The sequence below is a fragment of the Medicago truncatula genome, chromosome 3 (genome assembly GCF_003473485.1).
Source record: "Medicago truncatula cultivar Jemalong A17 chromosome 3, MtrunA17r5.0-ANR, whole genome shotgun sequence".
Lineage (NCBI taxonomy): Eukaryota > Viridiplantae > Streptophyta > Magnoliopsida > Fabales > Fabaceae > Medicago > Medicago truncatula.
The window spans coordinates 39,724,449-39,746,944 of NC_053044.1; the positions used below are offsets into that span (position 1 = coordinate 39,724,449).

The 22,496-nt window shown below is 32.8% G+C and overlaps 3 protein-coding genes and 1 long non-coding RNA gene across 4 annotated transcripts; 1 reads left to right on the forward strand and 3 right to left on the reverse strand.

Annotated features, from left to right (window-relative positions):
* Nucleotides 1–81: 81 nt before the first annotated feature.
* On the forward strand, nucleotides 82–1,752 carry LOC120579418 (uncharacterized). The gene is made up of 3 exons (XR_005645214.1): nucleotides 82–265; nucleotides 1,129–1,244; nucleotides 1,327–1,752. It is a non-coding gene; the product is annotated as an uncharacterized lncRNA (long non-coding RNA).
* A 214-nt stretch (nucleotides 1,753–1,966) lies between these two features.
* Nucleotides 1,967–4,230, reverse strand: LOC11429042 (protein LYK5). Its single transcript, XM_003601340.4, has one exon. The coding sequence runs from the start codon at nucleotides 4,227–4,229 to the stop codon at nucleotides 2,124–2,126; it is 2,106 nt and encodes a 701-aa protein (XP_003601388.3). The 5' UTR covers nucleotide 4,230; the 3' UTR covers nucleotides 1,967–2,123.
* Nucleotides 4,231–6,576: 2,346 nt separating this feature from the next.
* On the reverse strand, nucleotides 6,577–7,728 carry LOC11432700 (ubiquitin domain-containing protein 7SL RNA1). Its single transcript, XM_003601341.4, has one exon. The coding sequence runs from the start codon at nucleotides 7,515–7,517 to the stop codon at nucleotides 6,720–6,722; it is 798 nt and encodes a 265-aa protein (XP_003601389.1). The 5' UTR covers nucleotides 7,518–7,728; the 3' UTR covers nucleotides 6,577–6,719.
* A 1,200-nt stretch (nucleotides 7,729–8,928) lies between these two features.
* Nucleotides 8,929–13,174, reverse strand: LOC11442200 (endoglucanase 11). The gene is made up of 5 exons (XM_003601342.4): nucleotides 12,829–13,174; nucleotides 12,508–12,720; nucleotides 12,013–12,213; nucleotides 11,063–11,317; nucleotides 8,929–9,700 (listed from the first exon to the last, which is right to left on the reverse strand). The coding sequence occupies exons 1-5, from the start codon at nucleotides 13,069–13,071 to the stop codon at nucleotides 9,035–9,037; spliced, it is 1,578 nt and encodes a 525-aa protein (XP_003601390.1). The 5' UTR covers nucleotides 13,072–13,174; the 3' UTR covers nucleotides 8,929–9,034.
* Nucleotides 13,175–22,496: the final 9,322 nt, after the last annotated feature.

Consider the following 22,496-nt stretch of genomic DNA (forward strand, 5'->3'; position numbering starts at 1 on the left):
ATTGACTAACTTTGTGAAATTTCAGAGGGTAATTAAAGTTTTGTTAATTTCAAAAGGTAATTGATGAAACTTACAGGGAAAATTGACTATTTACTTGACATCATTGTTTCTCAAAGAAGCAGCAGCTACATCATTCTTCTCATTCTCAATTCCGATTTCTTCACAATCATCAGCTTCCTCTAACAAGCTCTTCGTTGGAGGATAATCATGGTATGTGAATGAAAAATCCCTCAAAGATGTTTTCTCTTCGGACACGTCACTCAAGGTGTTTCTCATTTCATGCTTTCTACATGTTTGACGTTATGCCTAACTCACTTCTTATATTTGTATGTACACTTTTCATTAAAATCGTGTCCACCTTCGGTGTCAACATCTACACCACAAACACATGTTGTTACATTCAATTTTGTTATTTCCTAAAATAATATCAGGTATCGACATGTTAGTACCGGGTCTATATTTTTGTGTCTGTTCTCTTCATAGCTTCTTTTGTTAAAAAAAAAAAAAAACAAATTCCTACTGTAGTTAGATGTTTATAAGTTACTATAACAAGTTAGTTTAAGTTTTTTTTTTTTGTTATAAATTTATTTCAAGTTTTTGTTTGTTACAAATTGATAGTATTTACATTGTTACTCATTTTTTTCAGCCAACTTCTTTAAAAATTACTTATAGACCATTTAACATTGAGTTGGTAGGTCCAATAGTACTTATTTCATCAAACATGATTATTACTCACATTTTCATCTTGTTTTTGAATTCAAACTTAATTTTACGGATAAATATTTCTTCAACAATATTATAAATCAAGTAATCGATCAATTAAGACTGAATAATACATCTATGAACTCTTGAGAGTGTTGAATTTGGACATACCTACTTAACATTAAATGTCCAAATAAACACTTTTTAACAGAGTTTGATGAAAATAGGATCATGGTGCATATATTTTCTAACTTAAATGATCAATTTGTAAAAAAAAAACTTAATACTCACTTGTTATAAACATCTATCTTAAAGGACTCAGGATGATATTTGGCCATAACAAAATTACAAGTAGTTTTGTTAGTTATGTTTTATTCAATTATTGGCTCAACCATATGGCCTAATTAATGGGGTCTTTTTTTTTAGTTGCTGCAGTGAGGATAGTGCATGTTAAAGATAGTGGCAGGGTTGGAGGCTTTGGATTTGTTATCTTTTCAAATGAAGATGATGCAAAATCTGCAAAAGATGCAATGGACAGAAAGGTTAGACATTAATAGTATATTTTATTTTATTATTGCCTATGGAAGTTTGTTCCTTTTGATAATGGTGCTGTTTTCTTTGCAGGCACTGTTAGATAGACCATTGAGGATAAATGTTGAACTCAAGAGCCCGTGGTGTATCTGTTGTAGTTCCTCGATTTTCAGATAACGAACACTTTACTAGGGTCAGGCACTAAATTGAATTTGGTTGACGAAATTTATGTATGTCTTCGAATCAGATCAAATTTGTGTATTGACTATCATGATTTTGAATTAGTAGAAAATGAAATCTAGCTAGCATGTTGTTGAATCATTTTTTACATGATAGTAGTTATGCGGACATTTCATTGTGTGGATCAATGAGAAATTATCGACACAAATCGTGCTTGAAACTATGATGTTAAGTTTAGAGTATCAACCTTTAGCTTTTCAGTCCGAGCAAATAATTAATGATCATAAAAAAATAGTTGAATGTAGTGTGTATGCTTCATTAGCCTAAAAATCACTAGTTTTCCCCTATAATTTCATAGTTCTTTTAGACTAAATTTTGACTCATTGAAGTAAAAGTTGACCTGTAGAACTATGCTGTTGCTGGGATAAATATTGTTTTGGTTAGTGAGATATGTAAGAAAGAGAAGGGAAAGTAACGGAATATGATGAGTAATATGTTAGAATATGCAAATAAGCAATGATGTGTTTGTGCTAACAATAGTTTTCATGTTTGATTTGAGCTTGTGGAATTCTGAAACCTTTATTGAAAAGTCTTATAATAACAGATTTAAAAATATCTGCTTCAAGAGATCCGGAGTTAACTAGAGCAACCTGCTATTTATTATGGAAGACAGATTTGAATGGAGCTAGTTACTACTGGAGTCTTTGTTATTATATTTTCCAATCTGAAATTTGGTCAAAAGTTTTCTCCATCACATCAGATGGATCCCGATTTACTGAAGAGGATTGAATCTTAGACAGTATAACCAAAACTTCAGAAACGTTTGGACGCAAATTGTGGTAATTGGCAACACAGCGTTTGGCAATCTCTGCCATGGAATATCCCATATTCAATGGGTATTCACCCCTCAAAGTTGGATCCATGAAAGCATGAAGTTTCTCCCTCACATTATCGCCTTCAAGTACTTCACTCACGACAGCTGATAGCCGCTTCTCTCCTCCATTTTTGTCACCAACAATTGCTTCTCTTCCCGAAAGAAGCTCCAACATCACAACACCAAAAGCAAAAACATCCATCTTTGGACTAACCAAACCGTTCTCGATATACTCAGGTGGCATGTAACCATGAGTGCCAACAACATGCCTTGTAAATTGGAACCCCTCTTCACCAAAATCGTAATCATCTACCACTCTTGCTAATCCAAAGTTACAAAGTTTACCTCTAAAATTTCCATCCAAAAGCACATTGTCACTTTTCAAATTCTTGTGGATATGTGGAGGGTTGACATAGTTGTGAAGGTAATTCAAAGCATCCGCCACATCCTGAGCAATCTGAACTCTTTGCTTCCAAGTCAGAGCCACAGAGTTTATGCACTTGCTAAAGTGAATCCAATCATCAAGAGAACCATTTTCGGCAAACTCATAAACAAGATATGTGCTTCCTTTGTGTACACTGAGCCCAGAGATCCTTGTTATGTTGGCATGGTTGATTCTCCTTAGAATATTGATCTCCACAGAGACATCGCCTTTGAGAACCTTAACTGCAGCATCATCACCCTTCAAGCTTGCTCGGTAAGCTGAAGAACCCCTTATCCTGTTAGCTTCACTGAAAAAGCTCGTTGCTTTATGCAGCTCCTCAAATTCATACACTGTCAAAGACTCAAAAGCATAACGAAGCCCTTCGGAACACAGAGAAAAGGAGGGGTTGGTTATACTTGTGTTGGTATTTGAGACTTCCTCAGTGGTGGTTTTGGTAGCTGCAGAAGACAATTTTTTTTTGTTCTTATGCTGCTGACAAAAGCAGAATAACAACACAAAAAAGATAAGAAGCAGGAATGCAGCTCCAACAGCAATTCCAACAACCACCCATTTCTTAGAAGAGCTTGAATCTTTATTCCTAGCTAGATTTTCCACATGAGGTTTTGACAGTGGTGTTGATGGTGGCGGTAGTGTCCTTTGTATCTTGGTAGGTGGCTTGTCTTTTAGAGGCACCATCAATGGAGTGAAGTAGAAGATAACTTGATCCTCAATAAGCTTGTTTGCATCCAAGACGCTCTGTGAATCAACCCCAAAAATCTCAGCAATAAGTTCAGGATATTCTCCTTCGGAGACCAGGTATGTAAGAATATACTTGAATCCATTTTCAATTTGCTTGGAGGTAGGACAAGCACACCTGAGTGGAACATGCATATTGAGCCCTGCAGTGAGGTTTGTGAGTCCATATATATTCTGAGCATCAAGAGCCTGACATGTTGTGAGTGACTCATAGGTGTTATTGGCAAGAGTGAAGTAGTTTTCATCCTCAGTCTTCAATGTGTATGAGGAATTATGCTGGTAGTAGTGACCGGAGCAATAACAGTTAACTGGTACAGTAATCATGGTGTCCGTCGGAATAGGATCAACATATGAGATGTTGTTGGCATTGGCAATTAGAGGGACTGTTGAGTTCAAGAGATAAGCTATGGTGGCTGGAGTGTTGTAATGAGGAGGGCTTGATTTGAAGGTGAGGTAAGATTGACAGGAGTTGATGCTGTTGCAGATATTACCATATGTAGATTTGGAAGGGTCATCACAATCTAGTTGATGGTTGTCTAGATATTCTTGCTGAGATTTTGTTTGTGGGATGTGGAAATTAAGCAATAAGATTAGAGTAAGTATGGTAGCACTGAATAATGTAACCATGATTCTCATTGAAGTTGAGGTAAAACTATGGTTGGTATGTGCTTTGATACTGAGAAGTGCCCCTTTCATTACGTTTGTGTACCTTTTTTTTGTTTCTTCTCCCAACCCGTCAAGCACGTTTGCTAGACATAGCATTGTGGTCCAATGTGATATACTCCTATTTCTATCCCATAATAATTGTCATATTTGTAAAAGAAGAAGATTGTCCCAAAAAATTGTCACTTTTGTTTATTTGATATTTTTTAATTGTACCTTTAAATTAATACAATTTACACCACTCCTAAGTTATTACTCTTTACATTTTTTGTGATGAGAACACGCCAATAATTTATATGGATAAATTAGTAAAATGACTATTCTCTTTTATTCATTATCTTCATTTTAATATAAGTGAAATAATCAAATGCAACAAATATTGTGGGATGGAGTATATGCAACCGTTGTTTTTTGTTTTGCACATATTTTTTTCACAGATGTAATACTATTCGTGATACAATTGAACCACACACTAAATATGGTAGTTTTGCATTTCAGAAGTGCTTGCACCACACACTAAATATGAATGTGGCTATCATTAATTAGTAGTTGATGGAGGCTTATCCAATCCAGTGCTTATGACAAATGGGGGCTTAAATTTTGCTCCACAAATCAATAACCTCAATGGTGAATCCCAATGGGGTCGCTATATCGCACAGTTGGAAGCACCATCAAAGGCATCCCATGTTTTGGGCATTGAGTGATTTTGACGTTAATATTGAATTTGGTGATTTGGAATATTTGAGTCATAAGAAATGACTAATGTTTTGTGATTGTGGAGAATCAGAATGGTTCTTGGGTAGGTAAAAGGATGGTCTCCGAGAGTTAATAGATGAACCGATAAGGGTGTGGTTTCGGATTCGATTATCACCTTCCGTAAATACTCACAAGTTAATGATAATTAATATACTGACATTGATTGTTTAGAAAGAGCGGTCTCCGCTTGTTCTCTACTAATGATGATGTATTAGGCCTTTGAAATTGTAATTTGTTAGTAGCTTTGTTATGTTTGATGAATTGCCTTCTTTCTTTTTCGTTGGTCCACACTTGTACATGGAGTAGTAATTATGTCTTGGAGTCTTCAGTGATGACAATTAAGGTTGGTGGTAGGGTTAGGAATAGGCCAGGTCGACCTACAGGGGTCTACGGCCTGACCTGTTTTGGCTTAGCCTGGCCTGAACTGTTTAGTAGATAGAACTAGGCTTAGGCTTTTTGGAAAGTCTGTTTAGTTAAATAGGTCAAGCTTAGGCTTCAAAAAAAGATGTTAAGTCTAATAGGCCGGCCTATTAATACTTATTTATTATTTTTTTTATATTAAAATAATTGCATATATTTAAAATATAAACATCTTTTTCTCTATCTATTAGTCCCTTAATAGGCTTTGTTGCTATAGGCTTTTATGTAGGCTTTAATCTAGTTGAAATTTACTTGTAGTGAAATAGGCTTTTAAGTAGGCTATAAGACATGTTTAACCTATTTAGTAGGCCAAATGAACTATTTGATGACCTTAATGTGAAGTAGGTCTGTAAGTAGACTTTCAGACCAGTCGAGGCTTTTAAATAGGCCAGGTCAGACCTAGAAAAACGGACACTTATGATTGGGGTTTCAAGCAATTATCTATCGATCTATCTATAATAGAAACGAACACTTAGTTGATTTTTTCTATTACAAATAAAGATGTACAAAATCAGTGTACAAAAATAGGAAGATCTTTATTTGACATTGTTATAATGAAATAGATGGATACACAAGAAAAGGAGTTGAAGAATTGAAGTTTGGGAAATTTCGCACAAACGATTGAGTGTTGATTTTAATAGTGTCCTATAAATTGGATGCTGATGAATAGTGTTGATTTGAATGGAAGTGTGTGAGCAAGAAACAATTTTTATAAATGTAAACGACTGGTATAATTTAAGCATTTATCAAACCACATGCAGACTCGTTTGGATTAGCTTATTTTAGAGCTTATATAAAACAGTTTATGCAAATAAATAAACTTTTATGTATTATTTATAAGTTTGTTAAGGTATTTTACGAAAAGATATGATTTTCGTTAATAAAAACTTATAAATTAAAATAAAAACTTATTTATTTGCATAAATTATTTTTCATAAGCTCAATCCAAACGGAAAAGTAGAGCTAAAAGTCTAAGAAATAATATTTTATAGCAACAATAAAACAAAAGTTGTCATTTTATAAGGACTAAAAATATATAGTTAACATATTTTCAATATATATAATATCAAGAAATAATTTATGAAATTTTGTAAATTACGAAAGTTGTTGTAACAATTCTCTCGCACATTTTAATATAAATAGTTTCAGTAAATCATCCATAAAATTAGCTTTTGTTTTTAAAAGATATTACCAATATATAACCCACTACGTTGCAAAGTTAATTTTGGTTTGAATTGTGTAACAATATACATGTCATATATTTTGCAGCAACACTATGATGTTTCACACTAACACACATACATTCCAAGATAAATAAAGAAAACAAAAATTCTTAATTAATTAATAACTTATTAAGAATTCAAAGTGCACTAAGCTAAATTAAAACCAACAAAAACTAAGAACAAAACATTTTCATGATCCACCGGTGACACTTCCATTAAAGATTTCAATGGTGTCACCTTGACAAACATGGTGCCATCGAAAAGATTTCTCATCATCCATAACATTTTGCTTAAAGATGAAAAAATAACCTTCTTGTGGAAGATGAAATTGAAGCCTTTGATTCATCTTTTGAAGCTCTTTCCTCAATTCTCCAACATTATCAGTAGCATTCATCTCCACAGGAATTTTCTTTGTTCCACTCTTTGATAAAACCATAAACTTCAACTTCTTTGAACCTCCACCACCAACCATTGTTGGTGAAACCGCTGGCCCCGCTGGTGGCTTAAAACTCACCTCGATTTCACTTTTATCCGAAACATCACAATCACGTATCAATTGATTGTCATGCAATTCGGTATCGGCTGCATGCAACATGAGTTGGTTCAATGGAACGTTATTTTGGTCAATGTCGTGAATTTTCTCTTTAAGCTTTAAAACGGTGTCGTTTTTATAGATTTCAATAGGAAAGTAGGGTTTGGATGAAGGAGTTTTGATGTTGAGGTGCAATTTGGTGTCTTCAATCGGCTGTTTATGATGATCGGATTCTGAGGCGGTGACTATGAGATGAATGCGCGAGTTTTGAAAAATTGCGCATTTCCAAATGTCACCATCTTCTGGGAGAATTTGGCCATTGAAGATTAAGGTTTGTTTGGAGATTGGAATTCCTTGATACTTTTGAATTTTTTCTTTGATTTCCAAAATTGTGTCGAAGAAGCCTACTTCAATTGAGAATGGTCTTCCTCTTTGCACTTCAAAAATTACATCCATTTATTTAACTAAAATTAAAATTGATATGAATTGTTTCATGCTCAATGAAATCTCTCTCAATATAAAGTACTGATAAGAGAATCCTTGTATCCATTTATGTAACTAATTGAATCTTGACTCACTCAATTCAATAAACAGAATCCCTATTTTTTCTAACTCCAATTAAAGTTCATATGCACTGTTATTTTTCACTCATTTTTTGAATCAAAAGTTTGTTTTCTCACTAGTTAATAGGGAAACGTGTTGCATGTGCCTTTTATTTTGGAAATTTGTTTACGAGAAAGAACAAAAAAAAAAAAAGTGTTTTCCACTTGAATTTATCACGTACTTGACTATAGTGATCCTCAAAGGTCAGCCAATTCAAAAAAGTGTTTCAATAATAATAAAAATAGTAAGCTTTTAGTTCTTATCAAAGAGTAAAATCATTTACTTTTTTTATACTTTTAAGAATAAAAGAAAACAAGTTTAGTGAAAATTCAAAAATTTAAAAGTTTGTCAAAATAAAAAATAATTTAACATTCAAATTTTTTTGAATGAAACAGGTGCATATATCCAATACCTCACTTTTTTCTCACCAATTTGAGCATAATGAAATCAATAATATAGATACAGGATGAATGGAAGTTGTACTTGCAGTGAATACAATCTATAAAATTAGGGTTTAATATGTTTAGGTCATGTCTTGAGAATGCTGGTATTAGTAGCCTTCTTTGGGCTTGTATTTCCGTGACTTAGACCTCAAGTAACTTAGTCACGCATGTAGCGCTCTACATGCTTCTAGAAGCTCTCTTGAGGCTGCGCCTTGTAGGGGCGCGCCTAAGGTCATTGTAGTCTTTATGGAGGGTGTTGTATCCTTATTCCAATATTGACCGTCCAGAAATCTTTGTCTTAAATGAAATGGTCAAGTAGTTATAAGTCATTTAATCTCCCTTTCAAATTTAGCGCACAAAACTTTGAAATTTGAATTCTTAATTTATGTTCATCATCCTCATTTCCGGTAAAAAGAAAGGGAAAATAATGTTGATGGTAAATAACTTTTGGGCTTTAACCCTTTAGTTCGCATGAAAAATATCATCAATTGATTTGATTGTAATATCTATTGGATAGGACATTGAGGATTTTAATGAAATTAGCTTTAGGATCCATATGCACAATAGTTGTAGAGTCGTTGGCCCCGGATGCATTTAGATTTGTATCATGATCCAATGACCATTGAGTGTTTTCACAGATAATATCTCTAGTTTAAAATATAACCAAAAGTCAAAATGTATTTGGTGTAAATTTGGACTAAATACATTTTGATGTTTTGCATGTATTTAAGAATTAACAACTCAAAAATTTGACACACATTCAATCTTTTGCCACTATAATATTAACAAATTTATAAAAATTTGTTTAAGAAAAAAATACATTCTTTAAGCTAAAATATCACTCATAAAATAGGGGGAAAACTGAAGAATTTAATTGACTTTTGACAATAATATACTATTGTGCTTTGACTATATATATATAAGTATTTAAAAGGAAGCAACTAAAAGTGAATCAGAATCATGAACCAACCTTCTATTCCCTATTTGCAAGAATTTTGCAAAAACTCCAACTAATGGTGCAGTATTATAAGTGCAAGCCTCAGTTTGCACATAATTGTTCCTTTGATCCTCAAAATTGTCTTGATTATCAGGTCCTCCAACCAAAGCTCCAACCAAAATATTAGGATTTGGTTCTTGGACACCATACCAATTATCATATCCTTGTGTGCACCCTATGAACCCTTTATTTTCTCTGTATGATACAATGGATGCACCTCTATGATGCACCCTTTTAGGGTACTTAGGCCCATATCCCACTAAGTAACTCATGTTAAGTGGATTTTGGCCCAAAATGTAATCAACTTGTGACTTGGCAAAATTGAGAATTTCATCATGGCCCACAATCCCATCTTGGCAATTGATCTTTTGATTTTCAGTTTGGAGAAAGTCAGAGTAAACTGTGAGTAGAAATGCTGCTGTTGAAACATATTGCATGTTGTTCCACTGTCTTACATAGAGTAATCCAGCTGGTGTTCTTTCCACATTGCTGCTGCCATTGTTTTTGTTGAGACATGAACATATATAGTACTCTGCTTTTGATTTGTACTGTTCTAGTAAATCAGCATGCTTCTTGTGTTTTGCATCCATCAAAAACTGCAAAAGTTACCATTGTATTTAGATCACAATCACTTTATAAGACAACTCTACTCTACCATAAGTAGCATATCAATTACAATTTAAAATAAAAATAGAAAATCTTCAGTGATTAGTAAATTAAGGACCAGTTTGGTCGTTAGTTACTCCCTCGGGTCTTTATTATAAACAAAAAAATAACTTGTTAAGTTCATTGATAATTATGTATCTATTATATATTTTAAACCTGATACACCAGTTATTCAATGAACATAAAAAATGGTTTTTTGCTTATAATAGTGACCGGAAAACTATGCTTTTTTAGGATGTGTACTTTTGATTTTGAAGTAACTTTGGGAGTGGAAAAAGCTCCTCCCTTAACAAAACCAAATGGCCCATTTTAAAGCATTTCTTAAAGCCCAAATTAAAGGCCCATTATCCTAACAAAATAACAAATGGATCAAGGGCAAGGCATGTGAACAATGTGTTACATCACACGTTTCCATCCACTATCAATCAGATAGAATAGTCATTGGTAAGTAAGGAAAATAGTGTTACTCCAAGTAACCAAAATGTGCTCTAGCAGTTTTACAATGGTCCAACTGATTTATTGCAAACCCTGAAGAAAACACAAGTGTATTTTCCCTTAATGTGGGGTACACATCATAGTAATAGCTTGCCTCATGATGAGTTGAAGGGTTGAGAGTTGAGCCATACTATATCTATCAGATAAGCAACCAGTGGCATCCATTATTACCATTTTGACAGTCAATGCTTGTGAAATCTATACATGCATGCTGAGTATTTATAAAATAGATACAATCAAATTAAAAATTTAAGATGATAATTTCAATTAAGATTTTGTTGTTTCTTAATTTGATATTAGCTATAGTCTATTCTTATGGAGGCATTGTTGCAACCATTGAAATTTCAACATTTGGCACAACCATATAGCTAGACCACTTTAATTGAACTGTGATAGACTGTATCAATTGCACATGCAAATGTTCTTGAGTATACTTTTCAAAATTTTCAACTCCTATTAACAATATCCCTTAGATATTGCTCCATCAAATCAAATCAAATGATAAATAACTTTTGAAACTAAAGTAAAAGGAACAAACCAAATTAAGTCTCAAACCCATCATTTTATTTTTGACTTCATGTTAGTAAAGCAATATGCAGGCAATGCCAGCGAGAAATAAGCCATTGAAAAAGGAAAACCAACACAAATAAAATACTAAAATGTTTCAAATAAAAGCAAAAAAGCAGCATGGACCTATAAAATTGACATGTTTGAATTAAGCCAACCTAGAGGAACGTGAAATGAGACAAAAAAGAGTGATTAAAGGAAACCCTTTTGTTTTGTTTGTATTTTACTACCTTTGATGCTAAAACTTGAAGACCAGCATACTTAACATCCCAGCTGAATTCTGTTATGGACCAACCAATACCACCAAATGTATGAGCATTAGAAATAATGTAGTCAAAATATTCTTGTTTGTCGGTGGCTTTGTACAACCACATAGCTCCCCACAATAACTCATCCATGTATCCACTCACCGACGCATAGTAGCTCTTCACTACTCCAACACTACCATCATATTTTCCTCTATACTTGTCCCCAAACTCAAATAACTGCACAATAGTACACATATACAACTAACTAATTAAATCAATATTGTTTTCAATTACTATAAAAATATAAACACAACTAATTATACTAGTACTAATATTTTTACTTAATTGGCAGTTGAAACTACTTCCAATTCATACCCCACTATTTGCCTATAAATTGACAGTATAGTAGTTTTGGTAAAAGAAAATTTTGCATTCACACTAATTAGGAACATTATCTTGTGACTAAACAATCATTTTGGTCTTTAAATGTATGAGACAGTCTATAGTTCATAAACATATCAAATTCACAAAAAGATTGACGAGTCTCTTCGGTTAGTAATCGCATGAACCAAACTGACTGACGAAACATATTATAAGATCAAACTAACTGACAAAAAAACATGTTTAAACAATCAAAATATTTCTGTAATTTTGATACATTATGTGACTATGCAACAACAACTCACTCAATCAAATTTGTCAAAAAAAAAAAAAACTCACTCAATCAAAGACCAAAACAGCTATTTACAATCTTACCCTTATTTTACATACTTTAACACTTGTCTCTTAAAGTTAAATGTGCTTAAAAAATGAAGAGGGTAAAGCAAACTAGCTCCAAAACATAATTAATTATTCATATTTTAAAATAACCCACCAAACCAAACACTAGTACCACTATAGTGAGTAAAGCACAATTTAGAGGTTACTACTACCTGCTGAGCATGGTGCAAAAGTAGTTGAGAGTAATGTGGATTTGTTTTCCTAAACACAATGGAAGCAGCTGCCATAGCTGCAGCAGTTTCTCCAGCCAGATCTGAACCTGGATTCTTCTCATCTATCTTAAAAGCTTGTCTAGAAGTTGTCATGTCCTCTGGACGTTGCCAACAATAATGGTCTGTGTCTCCATCACCCACCTAAGTAAAAAACCTTAATTTCAGGATTTTGTTTCTTGAATCCATTAATCATCACACTAACTAGAAAGTTTAAAAAAATTGAAAATAAGCTGAAAAAACAGCTTATGAACATGTTACTAGCTGTTTACCATAACTTTTATAAAAAAATCTCACATGAAACACGGTCACTCCTCGCATTAGGCATGTCTCAGTGTCGAACAGGTGTCGGACACGTGTCCGACACCAACAGGACACCAACAGATATAATTACACTGAATACTCAAATAAATCAATTCAAAAAAGACTTTAATATACCTCTGCCCACAACACATTTGGGCTAGTATGAGCTTTGATGAAATAATCAGTTCCCCATTTAATTGCTTCCATTACATGACCAAGTTCACCAGCTTCAACAATTTCTTGCCTAAACTCAATAACACTCCATGACAACATTGTGACAGTAAATGCCATTGGTAAACCAAATTTCACATGATCACCTGCATCATAGTACCCTCCAACCAAATCAACCTAAAAAAACACAAACCCAAAAATAAAAATCTCAACTTTAAACTATACAAAAACAATCATAATCCATCAAAATCAAGAAAGTGAAAAAAGTTATGATTTTGATCCCACCCCTTGTTCTAAACCATCTGTAAGACCAGAATGATGACGCCAATTCACACGTTGGTTGTATGGTAACCTCCCTGAACGTTGTGCTTCAAAGTAAAGAAGACTTTTTGAAAGTGCATCAGCATAATCAAAAGATTGTGTTATGGAAAAAAGAGTGAACAAAATGAAGAGAAAAATGTGACAATGATGTTTAAATCTGGGAATTTTAGAAGCTCTATGATGTTGTTGTTGTCTCTCATTCTTCATTGTCTTGTCACTTCCCTCCTAAAAAAAAACTTAGTACTTTTTAGGAGTGAAGAGAAAATTAAAGAAAGTGAACCTATAAATAATGGTCACAATAAAATAAAGTGATTTAAAAAACTTAGGAGTATTTATTTATATATAATATTATATGGTTTAATAATAGGAGCCATTTTTTTGGTTGAGAGAATATCTGGTGAGAATTTCAAGTAATAATAGTTTATGTTTTTTGATTTTGACATGAGGTTGGTTGAATTTTGATTTTAGAATTTAGTTACACTTTTAGAGGATGGGAGAGTGTGAATTTGAATTTGGCAAATAAGGGAAAATGTACAGTTATGTGGGGGAACAAAGAACGTCACTACTTGGAATTCAATTCAATGAGGCTATTATTTTGCTCTATTTATTGCTACTATTACACATGGAACGACGGATATAGAAGTTATTATTGAAAACAATAATGTTTTGTGGGGAGTGGAATAATTAGATACTGCTACTTATTCAAATCTTAATATTATTTTTTTTAGGGAAAATCTTAATATTATGAGCCGTTATATTTCCAAAATTCATCTATATCTATAAGAAAGTTAGGTGATTTGGAAAAACTTTCATGCTCAAAAAACATGTTCATCCTTTCAAAAATTAAAATACCTACATTTGAACAGCACTCGGAAAGAAAATATAAGCAAACAAAATATTTGAAAAGTTAATATATATATGGACTAAATTTTTAACCATATACATTAACATTTCAACTACTTTATTCACTTGTATTTCATTCCGAAGAAGTATTTTAAAAAATAAAAATAATATTCCAAAATCAAAATTACCTTATACCACCTCATCAATTCAAATTTCAAAATTAAAATTTTCTTTCCTCCACCACTCTCCCTCTCTTCCTTATATTTCTCCACGAGAAATTTTGTGTAGGAACGAACCTAACATATCATCCTTACAAACAACAAATTAAAACATGACACGTCGTTGTTTTCTTTTAAAATAATTATAAAAAAATAAATCAACTAGTTCTTTCTCTCTCTCTCTCTCCACCACCACTAGTTCGTGATCTTCCATCACCATTCACCACCAACACCATTCATGGTGGAAAAACAACGACGTGTCATGTTTTAATTTGTTGTTTGTAAAGATGATAGGTTAGATTCGTTCCTACATAAGAATTTCTCTTTCTCCACACTCTGTCTATCTTCCTTATTTTTCTCACCTCTGTCTCTTCTCTATTTTCCCCTCATTGCTTAATTCTCACTCATTCAAAGATTGATATGGATAAAAATTACAAATGTTTTTTAGGGCAAAAAATACAAATATTTGTCACAAATACATATAAAGCATAAGATAAATATTTTTAGGGGAGCATAAGATAAATAATTTAAATATAAAAAATATGGTACAAATATTTTTCATCAATACATAAAAAAAATGGAATAAATATTTACCACCGATAAATAAATAAAAAACATAAGACATTAATATTTTTGAGTAATATATAATAAAAATACATGAAACACAATATGTAAAAAAAATAGAGGACAAATAGTTGTCATTAATAAATATATAACAAACAAGGGATAGACTTTCTAAATTCTCATCTTCCTTCGGACAAGGCTAATCAGATTTTGGCCCTTCCAGCGTCCATGGACGTTGATGGTTCTGACATTATTGGATGGAAAGGCACTAATACTCGCCACTTCACTATTCGAAGTGTCTATGATCTTCAGCGGGGAAATTATCGTCATATTGATGGGGAATGGAAGAAAATATGGGATTGTAAAGGTCCTCACAGAATCCAAACATTCATGTGGATGGCGGCACATGAACGCCTCTTAACTAACTATCGTCGAAGCAAATGGGGAATTGGAGTTTCACCAACTTGTCCTACTTGTGGGAATGGAGAAGAAACAATCATCCATGTGTTTGCGTGATTGTGTTTACGCAACCCAGGTTTGGATCAAGTTAGTGGCATAAATTCATATTACTAATTTTTTTTTCTTTGAATTGCAGGGATTGGATTTTCAATAACCTCTCCCATGAGAAGTACAAAGCACACGAGGAGGATTGGCGATCTATCTTTCTAGTGACATGTTGGAATCTTTGGAAGTGGAGGAATAAATCTATCTTTGAAGATGACTTTCATCATCCTATTGACCCTATTCATATCATTTTTGAACTTGTTCGAGCCATTGGCAGGAACGACCATCTTCACCTACCACAAGGGTCACGAGCTATTGACACTATCTACATCGGCTGGAAGAGACCACATAGAGACTGGGTCAAACTGAATTGTGATGGAGCTTATAAGGAGTCTTTGGACATTGCAGGATGTAGGGGACTTATTCGAGACTCCAACGGTCATTGGCTAAAAGGATATGCTCGGAAAATTGGAACATGTGATGCTCTTTATGCCGAGATGTGGGGCATGTATGAGGGATTAAAGATATCCTGAAGTCTGGGTTTTTCGCAACTTATTGTGGAAAGTGACTCCAAACTTCTAGTGGACATGGTAACAGGTAATTGTAAGATTAATGGGGCTACCCCCGTTCTTATTCGTTGAATACGAGATCTTATTGAATTTCTTGGGGTGGTGCAGATAAACCACACATTTCGTGAAGGAAACAGATGTGCGGATTGGTTAGCTGCGTATAGTCTAACACAAGATTATTTGGTGTCCATTGTTTTAGAGGCCCCTCCAATGGAGCTGCAAAGTATTTTGTTCGAGGATATTTCCGGAGTTTGCATGCTTAGGAATGTTCGTTTAATTTCATAATTTTTTTTCTTTGGGCTTTGCCTTCTTTTATGTACCAAAAAAAAAGGATAGATATTTTTCATTCATATATAAAAAGTTGAATAAATATTTGTCACTAATAAATACTTCTATAAAAGAAACATTTTAGCAAACAAAATATAAAAGAAACACGAGACAAATAATTGTCATTGAATATTGATGCTATGTGCAACATGTTCTCTACTTAGCTTCCTTTGATGATTCTTTACGGCCCTCCTTCTTCCTCCCTCCCAAAAGATCCCTTTATTATGGTTGCCATCGCTTTTCACCTGTACACAACATTGTTGATTACTCTCATAGCGATGTTAACTTGAATAGAACACATCAAGGTACTCCAAAATCGTTTGCCAAGCCGTTGCTAACACTAGTGAGTAGTGATATCACTTTAAGTTAGTTACCAAAACATTTTCTAAAGAGTTCTTCCCTTGCCTTGCCATCAAGGTATTAGAAGAAGAATATCAACAAGATATGTCTAGTTGGAAAAACAACTTTAATGATCAAGTTACCATGTTCCTCTAAAAAATGGCCAGGTTACTATGTCCAAGGGAGATGTGCTCATAATGTCTTCCATTCTTATTGAGAAGTTATTAAAACTTTGGAAGTCATTTGGTGATGGAAGTCATTCACAATCTTCCACGGGAATATTGGAGATTAAATATTATTTTCACAAGTACTTATGGCCAATTTCAAAATCATGAGTCACTTTGCTGTTCTTCTTGATGTTGATTTTGCTCAAAACTCTTCATGATAGCATATTAGTGGAACGAGTAGGACATGCATTCTTTGTCATATTTGAGTATGAAATATTGTCTTTGTTGTGTAAACCTTGCAATGTTATTAGCATTGGACATTCTCAAGTCAATTGTAGAAAGTATAACATAGAGCAAGATTGAGGGAATTATGTCTCTGTATGGAAAAGAAAGTCAAGAAATGCATTTCTAAAAAACTCTTAAAAGTATAATCCTTAATAAGTGTTTCGAAGGTAGAGTAAAGCCGATTTAGATAACAACTTTATCTCGATTGATAATAATGTCACTAATGATAAATTTATTATGGTTACATCTAAATCACAAAAGTATAAATTTAAGAAACACAAAAACTTGTTTGTAAGAAAAGAGGGAAAAAAACACAAAAACATTCTCTAAAGAACATGGTATTTAGCTCAGTTGGCAGAACATGCATTATTATATGTAAGGGTTGGAGTTCGAACCCCAAACACCCTATTTATTCACGTTACAAAAGGTGAATTCTTGCCACGACTACTTGACAAAAAAAAGTGTAAGCACAACGCATCACACGTTCAAATTTGAAAATGAATTCGATGCATCCTACTTTTAACCCGCCATAATTTGCGAGATAGATTAAGATGGTGGAACTTTTTAATGTTACCCAACTCGTGGAATGTGTGGTCAAAGGAAATATAAACAGTAGCACCGACAAATGGATCGCTGGGTTGAAACATTCGTGTAAAGGTTGCTGCAACAAGTCTACAACCCACTCAAGGTTGCGCTTGCTAAAAAAGTTAAAGGATACCTAATAAATTAGCTTATATCATATGAACTTATTACAAATAGTTTATAATTTATCTAATTTAGTTAAGTTAGTGGTTGAAGTAGTTTAAAAACAAGGGTGAAACTCCTTGTCCATAGGGTAGTCTGGCTACTCTAAAAAAAAAATTACTACATCTATAATGGAGACACTTGTTTTTTTATACTTAAATGAGTTTTATGTATACACAGCACTAATTTATAATTTTTTAATAGTAATATCTAATAAGTATTCAATTCCTCCAACTCAGCATCTCACACAAATTTTTTTAAATTAAACCCACTAATAAAATATCAATAACTTTATATCATTATTACATTTCAATTTTTTAATATTAAAAGAGTGCGAGTCCCGCTTGGATTAGAGGTCTTAAGTAAGATTCCAAGTCTTATAATACCCCGAAAAAATTTCTCTCCAACAGATGTACTTAATAGGTATCATGTTTTAAATGTTTAAGACCCTCTTATTGGAAAAAATCTTAATATATTGTTCGGTTAGCTACCTTAATAATTATATATTTAGCCACCACAAATAAATTTATTATCAAAAACTAATGAAAAAAGAAAAACGAAAAAGATATTCACTTATTTGATAGATGTATTTCATCTTATTTACTTTTATGTTTTAAACAACTATAAAGAGAGTTTTGCTAACCATAAAAATTACCTATAATATCACATAAACATTTACAACGAGAGATTTTGTTAACCACAAAAATATTCTATTGAACAACGGTGTTAAACTATTTTACATTGTCAATGTATATAGTCATTCATATAACTTTCAATCTTCAAGTTCAGTCGTTTCTTTCCAACCTGTTTATTACATAGTTCTAATATTGTTTTAATTAGTATAGTTTTAACATATAATCCATCATGATCAACTCTAAGTAGATGTTTCACAAGGGAAACAAAGTGAGTCCAATTAGATTCTTAATTGGATTTCAAAACTTACGGACCCAAACCCCATTTGTCATGTATTGTATGGTATCATGCTTTTTTTTTTTTTGAAGGAATATGGTATCATGCTGAAATTATATAATTCCTTGTAATTCAATATATCGTATAAATTACGTGCATCATAAACCTTTCATAAGTAGCATTTGGATTATAGCCATTAGTACTAATATATTAGCAAAATACAAAGAAAAAAACAATTCATGTTCAGTGTTACGAAGTAAAGACAAATCATGACAAATTTTAGGAGAAAACTTAGGTACAATTCCTTAGATACTTTTCGTATGGTTCTTAACTAAATTCACTATGATTTCCTCAAATTCATAATTTTCTCAAAGTTTGTTATATCCAAAAAATATATATTTTTAGTTAAGAACCATACGAAAAGGACCTAAGGAATTGTACCTAAGTTTTCTCCCAAATTTTATCATATTTAAATGGAGCAAATAGTCACTTTAGTCCCTGATTATACAGCTCGTTGTCACATAGGTCCCTGATTCAGGATTAAATACAAATAAGTCTCTGACTCTGCACTTCCGTTATCATTTTAGTCCCTGACGTTAAAAAATTCTTTTAAGTGATGATGTGACACATATGAGGTGTCACAGGGACCAAAGTGAAAGTAGAAAATGGTCACTTTGGTCCCTGAACCAAAAAAAAATATCCCCAAATTGAATATCAAATCCCTAAATCTTAAATCCTTAAAAGTCATCTAATTATCTTTTTTGTTCAAAATCAATCTTCCATTAAACACCAACCTACTGTTAGGTCCCTGACTGTGCATACTTACTATCAGTTAGGTCCCTGAAAGTAAACACAAAATTTCACTAAAGTTCCTGGCTATTAGGGACCTTTTTGGCTTGAAAGCTGATCTTAAGGCAATGATATGTTGGGCTAAGGTTTGGAGTTTTATAGTAGTGCCATAGTGTTTTGGTTATGTTACCTCTTTCTCCCTTTAGTATATAATGACATCAGGATTACATATATAGAGAAATGAAATATGAATGGTGTGTTTAATTATAATCCCTCTAAGTATTTTAAAGTTATAGCTTGATTTTTTATGTGTCTGTCAACAACAATATTCAATTTTTGGTGGAGAGATTTGAATAATTCATGCATAAATTCACTTACTAAAATACACAAGCTTGAAGTTGCCTGTTGTGATTATTATTATCATAGTTTAAGATGGTGATTTGTACAAGATGGTGTTGATTCAATAGTATCAAATATCATATTCATGCTATTAAGTTACATGAAAGAACTCATGCTTTACTTGTTTTAACTTCTCATGAAAGAAAAAATTAAAGTGAGAAATTTGATAATAAACTTGGAAACATAAACAACTTATGTTAGATGTAGCACTAGTACCTACTAAGCAGAACAAATTTTGAGTTAGAAATTATGTTAAAAGAAATTCAATAGAAATGAATTATTATTTGAATATATCTTGAGCTCTTGATTATTGTATGCTCAGACCTACGGGGTAGAGTTATGAATTATTATATGAATATAACAATAATCAAGACTAATAGATGCTAATGAATTTGCTAATTCATTGTCAGGGACCTAACTGATAGTAATTATGCACAGTCAGGGACCTAACATTAAGTTGTGTTTAATGGAAGATTAATTTTGAACAAAAGAGAGAATTAAATGACATTTAGGGATTTGAGATTTAAGGATTTAGGAATTTGATATTCAATTTGGGAATATTGATTTTTGGTTTAGGGACTAAAGTGACCATTTTCTTCTTTCATTTTGGTCCGTGTGACACCTCATATGCGCCACATCATCACTTAACATATTTTTTTAACGTCAGGGACTAAAGTGATAACGGAAGTGCAGAGTCAGAGACTTATTTATATTTAATCCTGAGTCAGAGACCTATGTGAAGAAGCCAAGTCACTATGCTGAAGTGATAAATATGCTGAAGAACCTTGCCATTGTACATAGTAAAGAAGCCAAGTCGGTTGGAAATAAAATACCAAAGGTTGTCATAAAAATCACATTTGAAAAGATGGTCAATGTCCACATCCTTGCTCACTAGCTGCCATAATGCTCCTATGCACTAAATTATCCTTAGTTTGGACTTTATTACGCAAAAGCCTCCAAGTAAAAATAGAGACTTTACGAGGAACATCCTTGTGCCTGACAAATTGATGAGGATTTTGGTAGTGATTGATGTCAACTTCTATCAATTTATTGTAGGCACTACTAACAGAATAGCAATGAGATGAATGTAACTGCCAAATTCAATGATCAACTGATCCAACCTGTAAAACCATTGGAGTTAGCCGCCCAACACACTCTCTCTCACCAACTCTTCCTCCCAAGCAAATAACCTCCTACGCCACTTCCACTCCTCACCGTTCACTCCCCACCCCATAATGAACACATTCTCTACATTTGTCAATTTATATCAGCTAACTCGTATAATCTTCTATAAGTGTATCTCAGGGGCATATCATCCAATCAGGGATCTAACAAAAACAAAGTAAAATTCCCATCACACATCTTCCAACTAATTTTATCTCTCAGCCACTCACCATCCACCTGACCCACGCCCTCTCTGATACTTCTCATAGTCTGCCACCACACCTACCCATCGCCCCTCTCAACACACAACCGCCCCTTCCTACCCCTAACAAGCACATACCACCATAAGCACATAACACCATATGACGTGGCTAAAATAATATTAGAAAATTTGTCAAATGGAATTAAATACCATGTACTATTTCACCTAAACTATAGTTTTAGCAATTTTATTCAACTAGTTTATTAGCCAAAGTCGATTTATAATCCTAACAATTGTTAATTGAAATAAAATAAGCCGTCAAATCTCATTAATATTTCATTTTTTGTAGACATCATTTATATGTAAAAACTAGCCCATAGACCCAACACGGCGTGGTGCGATAGCTTTACTTGGTAGGTAGCGCTAGTTAATCAGTCATTTCTTGGTAATCTAGTTTTAGGTTGAGGGAAAGAAAAAAAAAAATATTATGGGTAAAGTTTGGACTACTAATTTAGATCAAAAGCGATGTCCCTGGCTCCCTGCTATTTAGAGATTACCTTTACATTGATTTGTTCAGGGTAAAAACTAGAAGTTGAAAATTATTTGGCAAAGGATGCCCAAATTGGTTGGTGTGTTAATATGTTATACTCGAGATAAAATTTCACACGATTTGATAACATAGAGGATCTTGGGAAAAACTTATTTCAATTACTACTTTTTCTCCATTAGTTAACATTCAAGTTTTCTCATTCTTTTAATAAACAAAAATATGCACGTATTAAAATCAAACATGCACAATACACCGGATTTTTACAACTTATTTGATGAGTTGGCGATCTCATTTTCAATTGAGCTATTACTCTTTTTTTTTTTAGCAATGTTATATCTCACAAACCCTTTGTTGGTGAAACTACTGGATGCACGTTTTATGTTCAAAATCCTCGTCGAAACTGTATTCCAGATCTGATGGAAATCAAGATAGGTATTGTTGTAAATAGTGGATTACAAATATTGATGTCGTGATATATTCGTCAACTTTATTATCGTAATGTTTAGCATTTCCTTTTTTTTTTTTTTTTTTTTTTTTTTTTTTATCAAAACAAAGAGTTATAATAATCATTACCGTTACCACAATAAACCATTGTAACTCTAATTTGCATTAAAATATTTTAAACCTTCCTTCCCTACAAACAACCACAGTCACTCCAGACATGTTTTGCACCCATTGAAGACTGTAATAGTTTTGTTAAAACATGGTACGATACATAGCCTCATGGATTATCTTCGGCACTCACTCCTCTAACGATGTTTTTTTTTTGAAGGATCCTCTAACGATGTTGTACGTACTCATCTCCACTTTTTATTTTTTTTTTATTTTTTTATTTTTTAATGATAAGAAACTTTACAGCATTACTCATGAAAAACATGGTTAGAATAAATAACATTGTTGAAAATTAAAGAATGATTAACAAAAAAATTCAAACATAAAGTACATATATTCCAAATTACTCGCAATTATTTACCTTTATATATCAAAAAGTATCTAGTACTATATTATATTTGGATTGTATTTTCACTCATAAAACCTTAATAAAGTATTTTGTCTTCT

Excerpts from the sequence above, each read along its gene's own strand:
- LOC11432700 (XM_003601341.4), bottom strand. The coding sequence starts at position 7,517 with ATGGATGTAATTTTTGAAGTGCAAAGAGGAAGACCATTCTCAATTGAA.
- LOC11429042 (XM_003601340.4), bottom strand. The coding sequence starts at position 4,229 with ATGCTATGTCTAGCAAACGTGCTTGACGGGTTGGGAGAAGAAACAAAA.
- LOC11442200 (XM_003601342.4), bottom strand. The coding sequence starts at position 13,071 with ATGAAGAATGAGAGACAACAACAACATCATAGAGCTTCTAAAATTCCC. Across the intron at positions 12,214-12,507 it reads CAAATGTGTTGTGGGCAGAG|GTGGGTGATGGAGACACAGA; the intron begins GTATATTAAAGT and ends TTTTTTACTTAG. Across the intron at positions 11,318-12,012 it reads TTTTGCACCATGCTCAGCAG|TTATTTGAGTTTGGGGACAA; the intron begins GTAGTAGTAACC and ends ACTATTGTGCAG.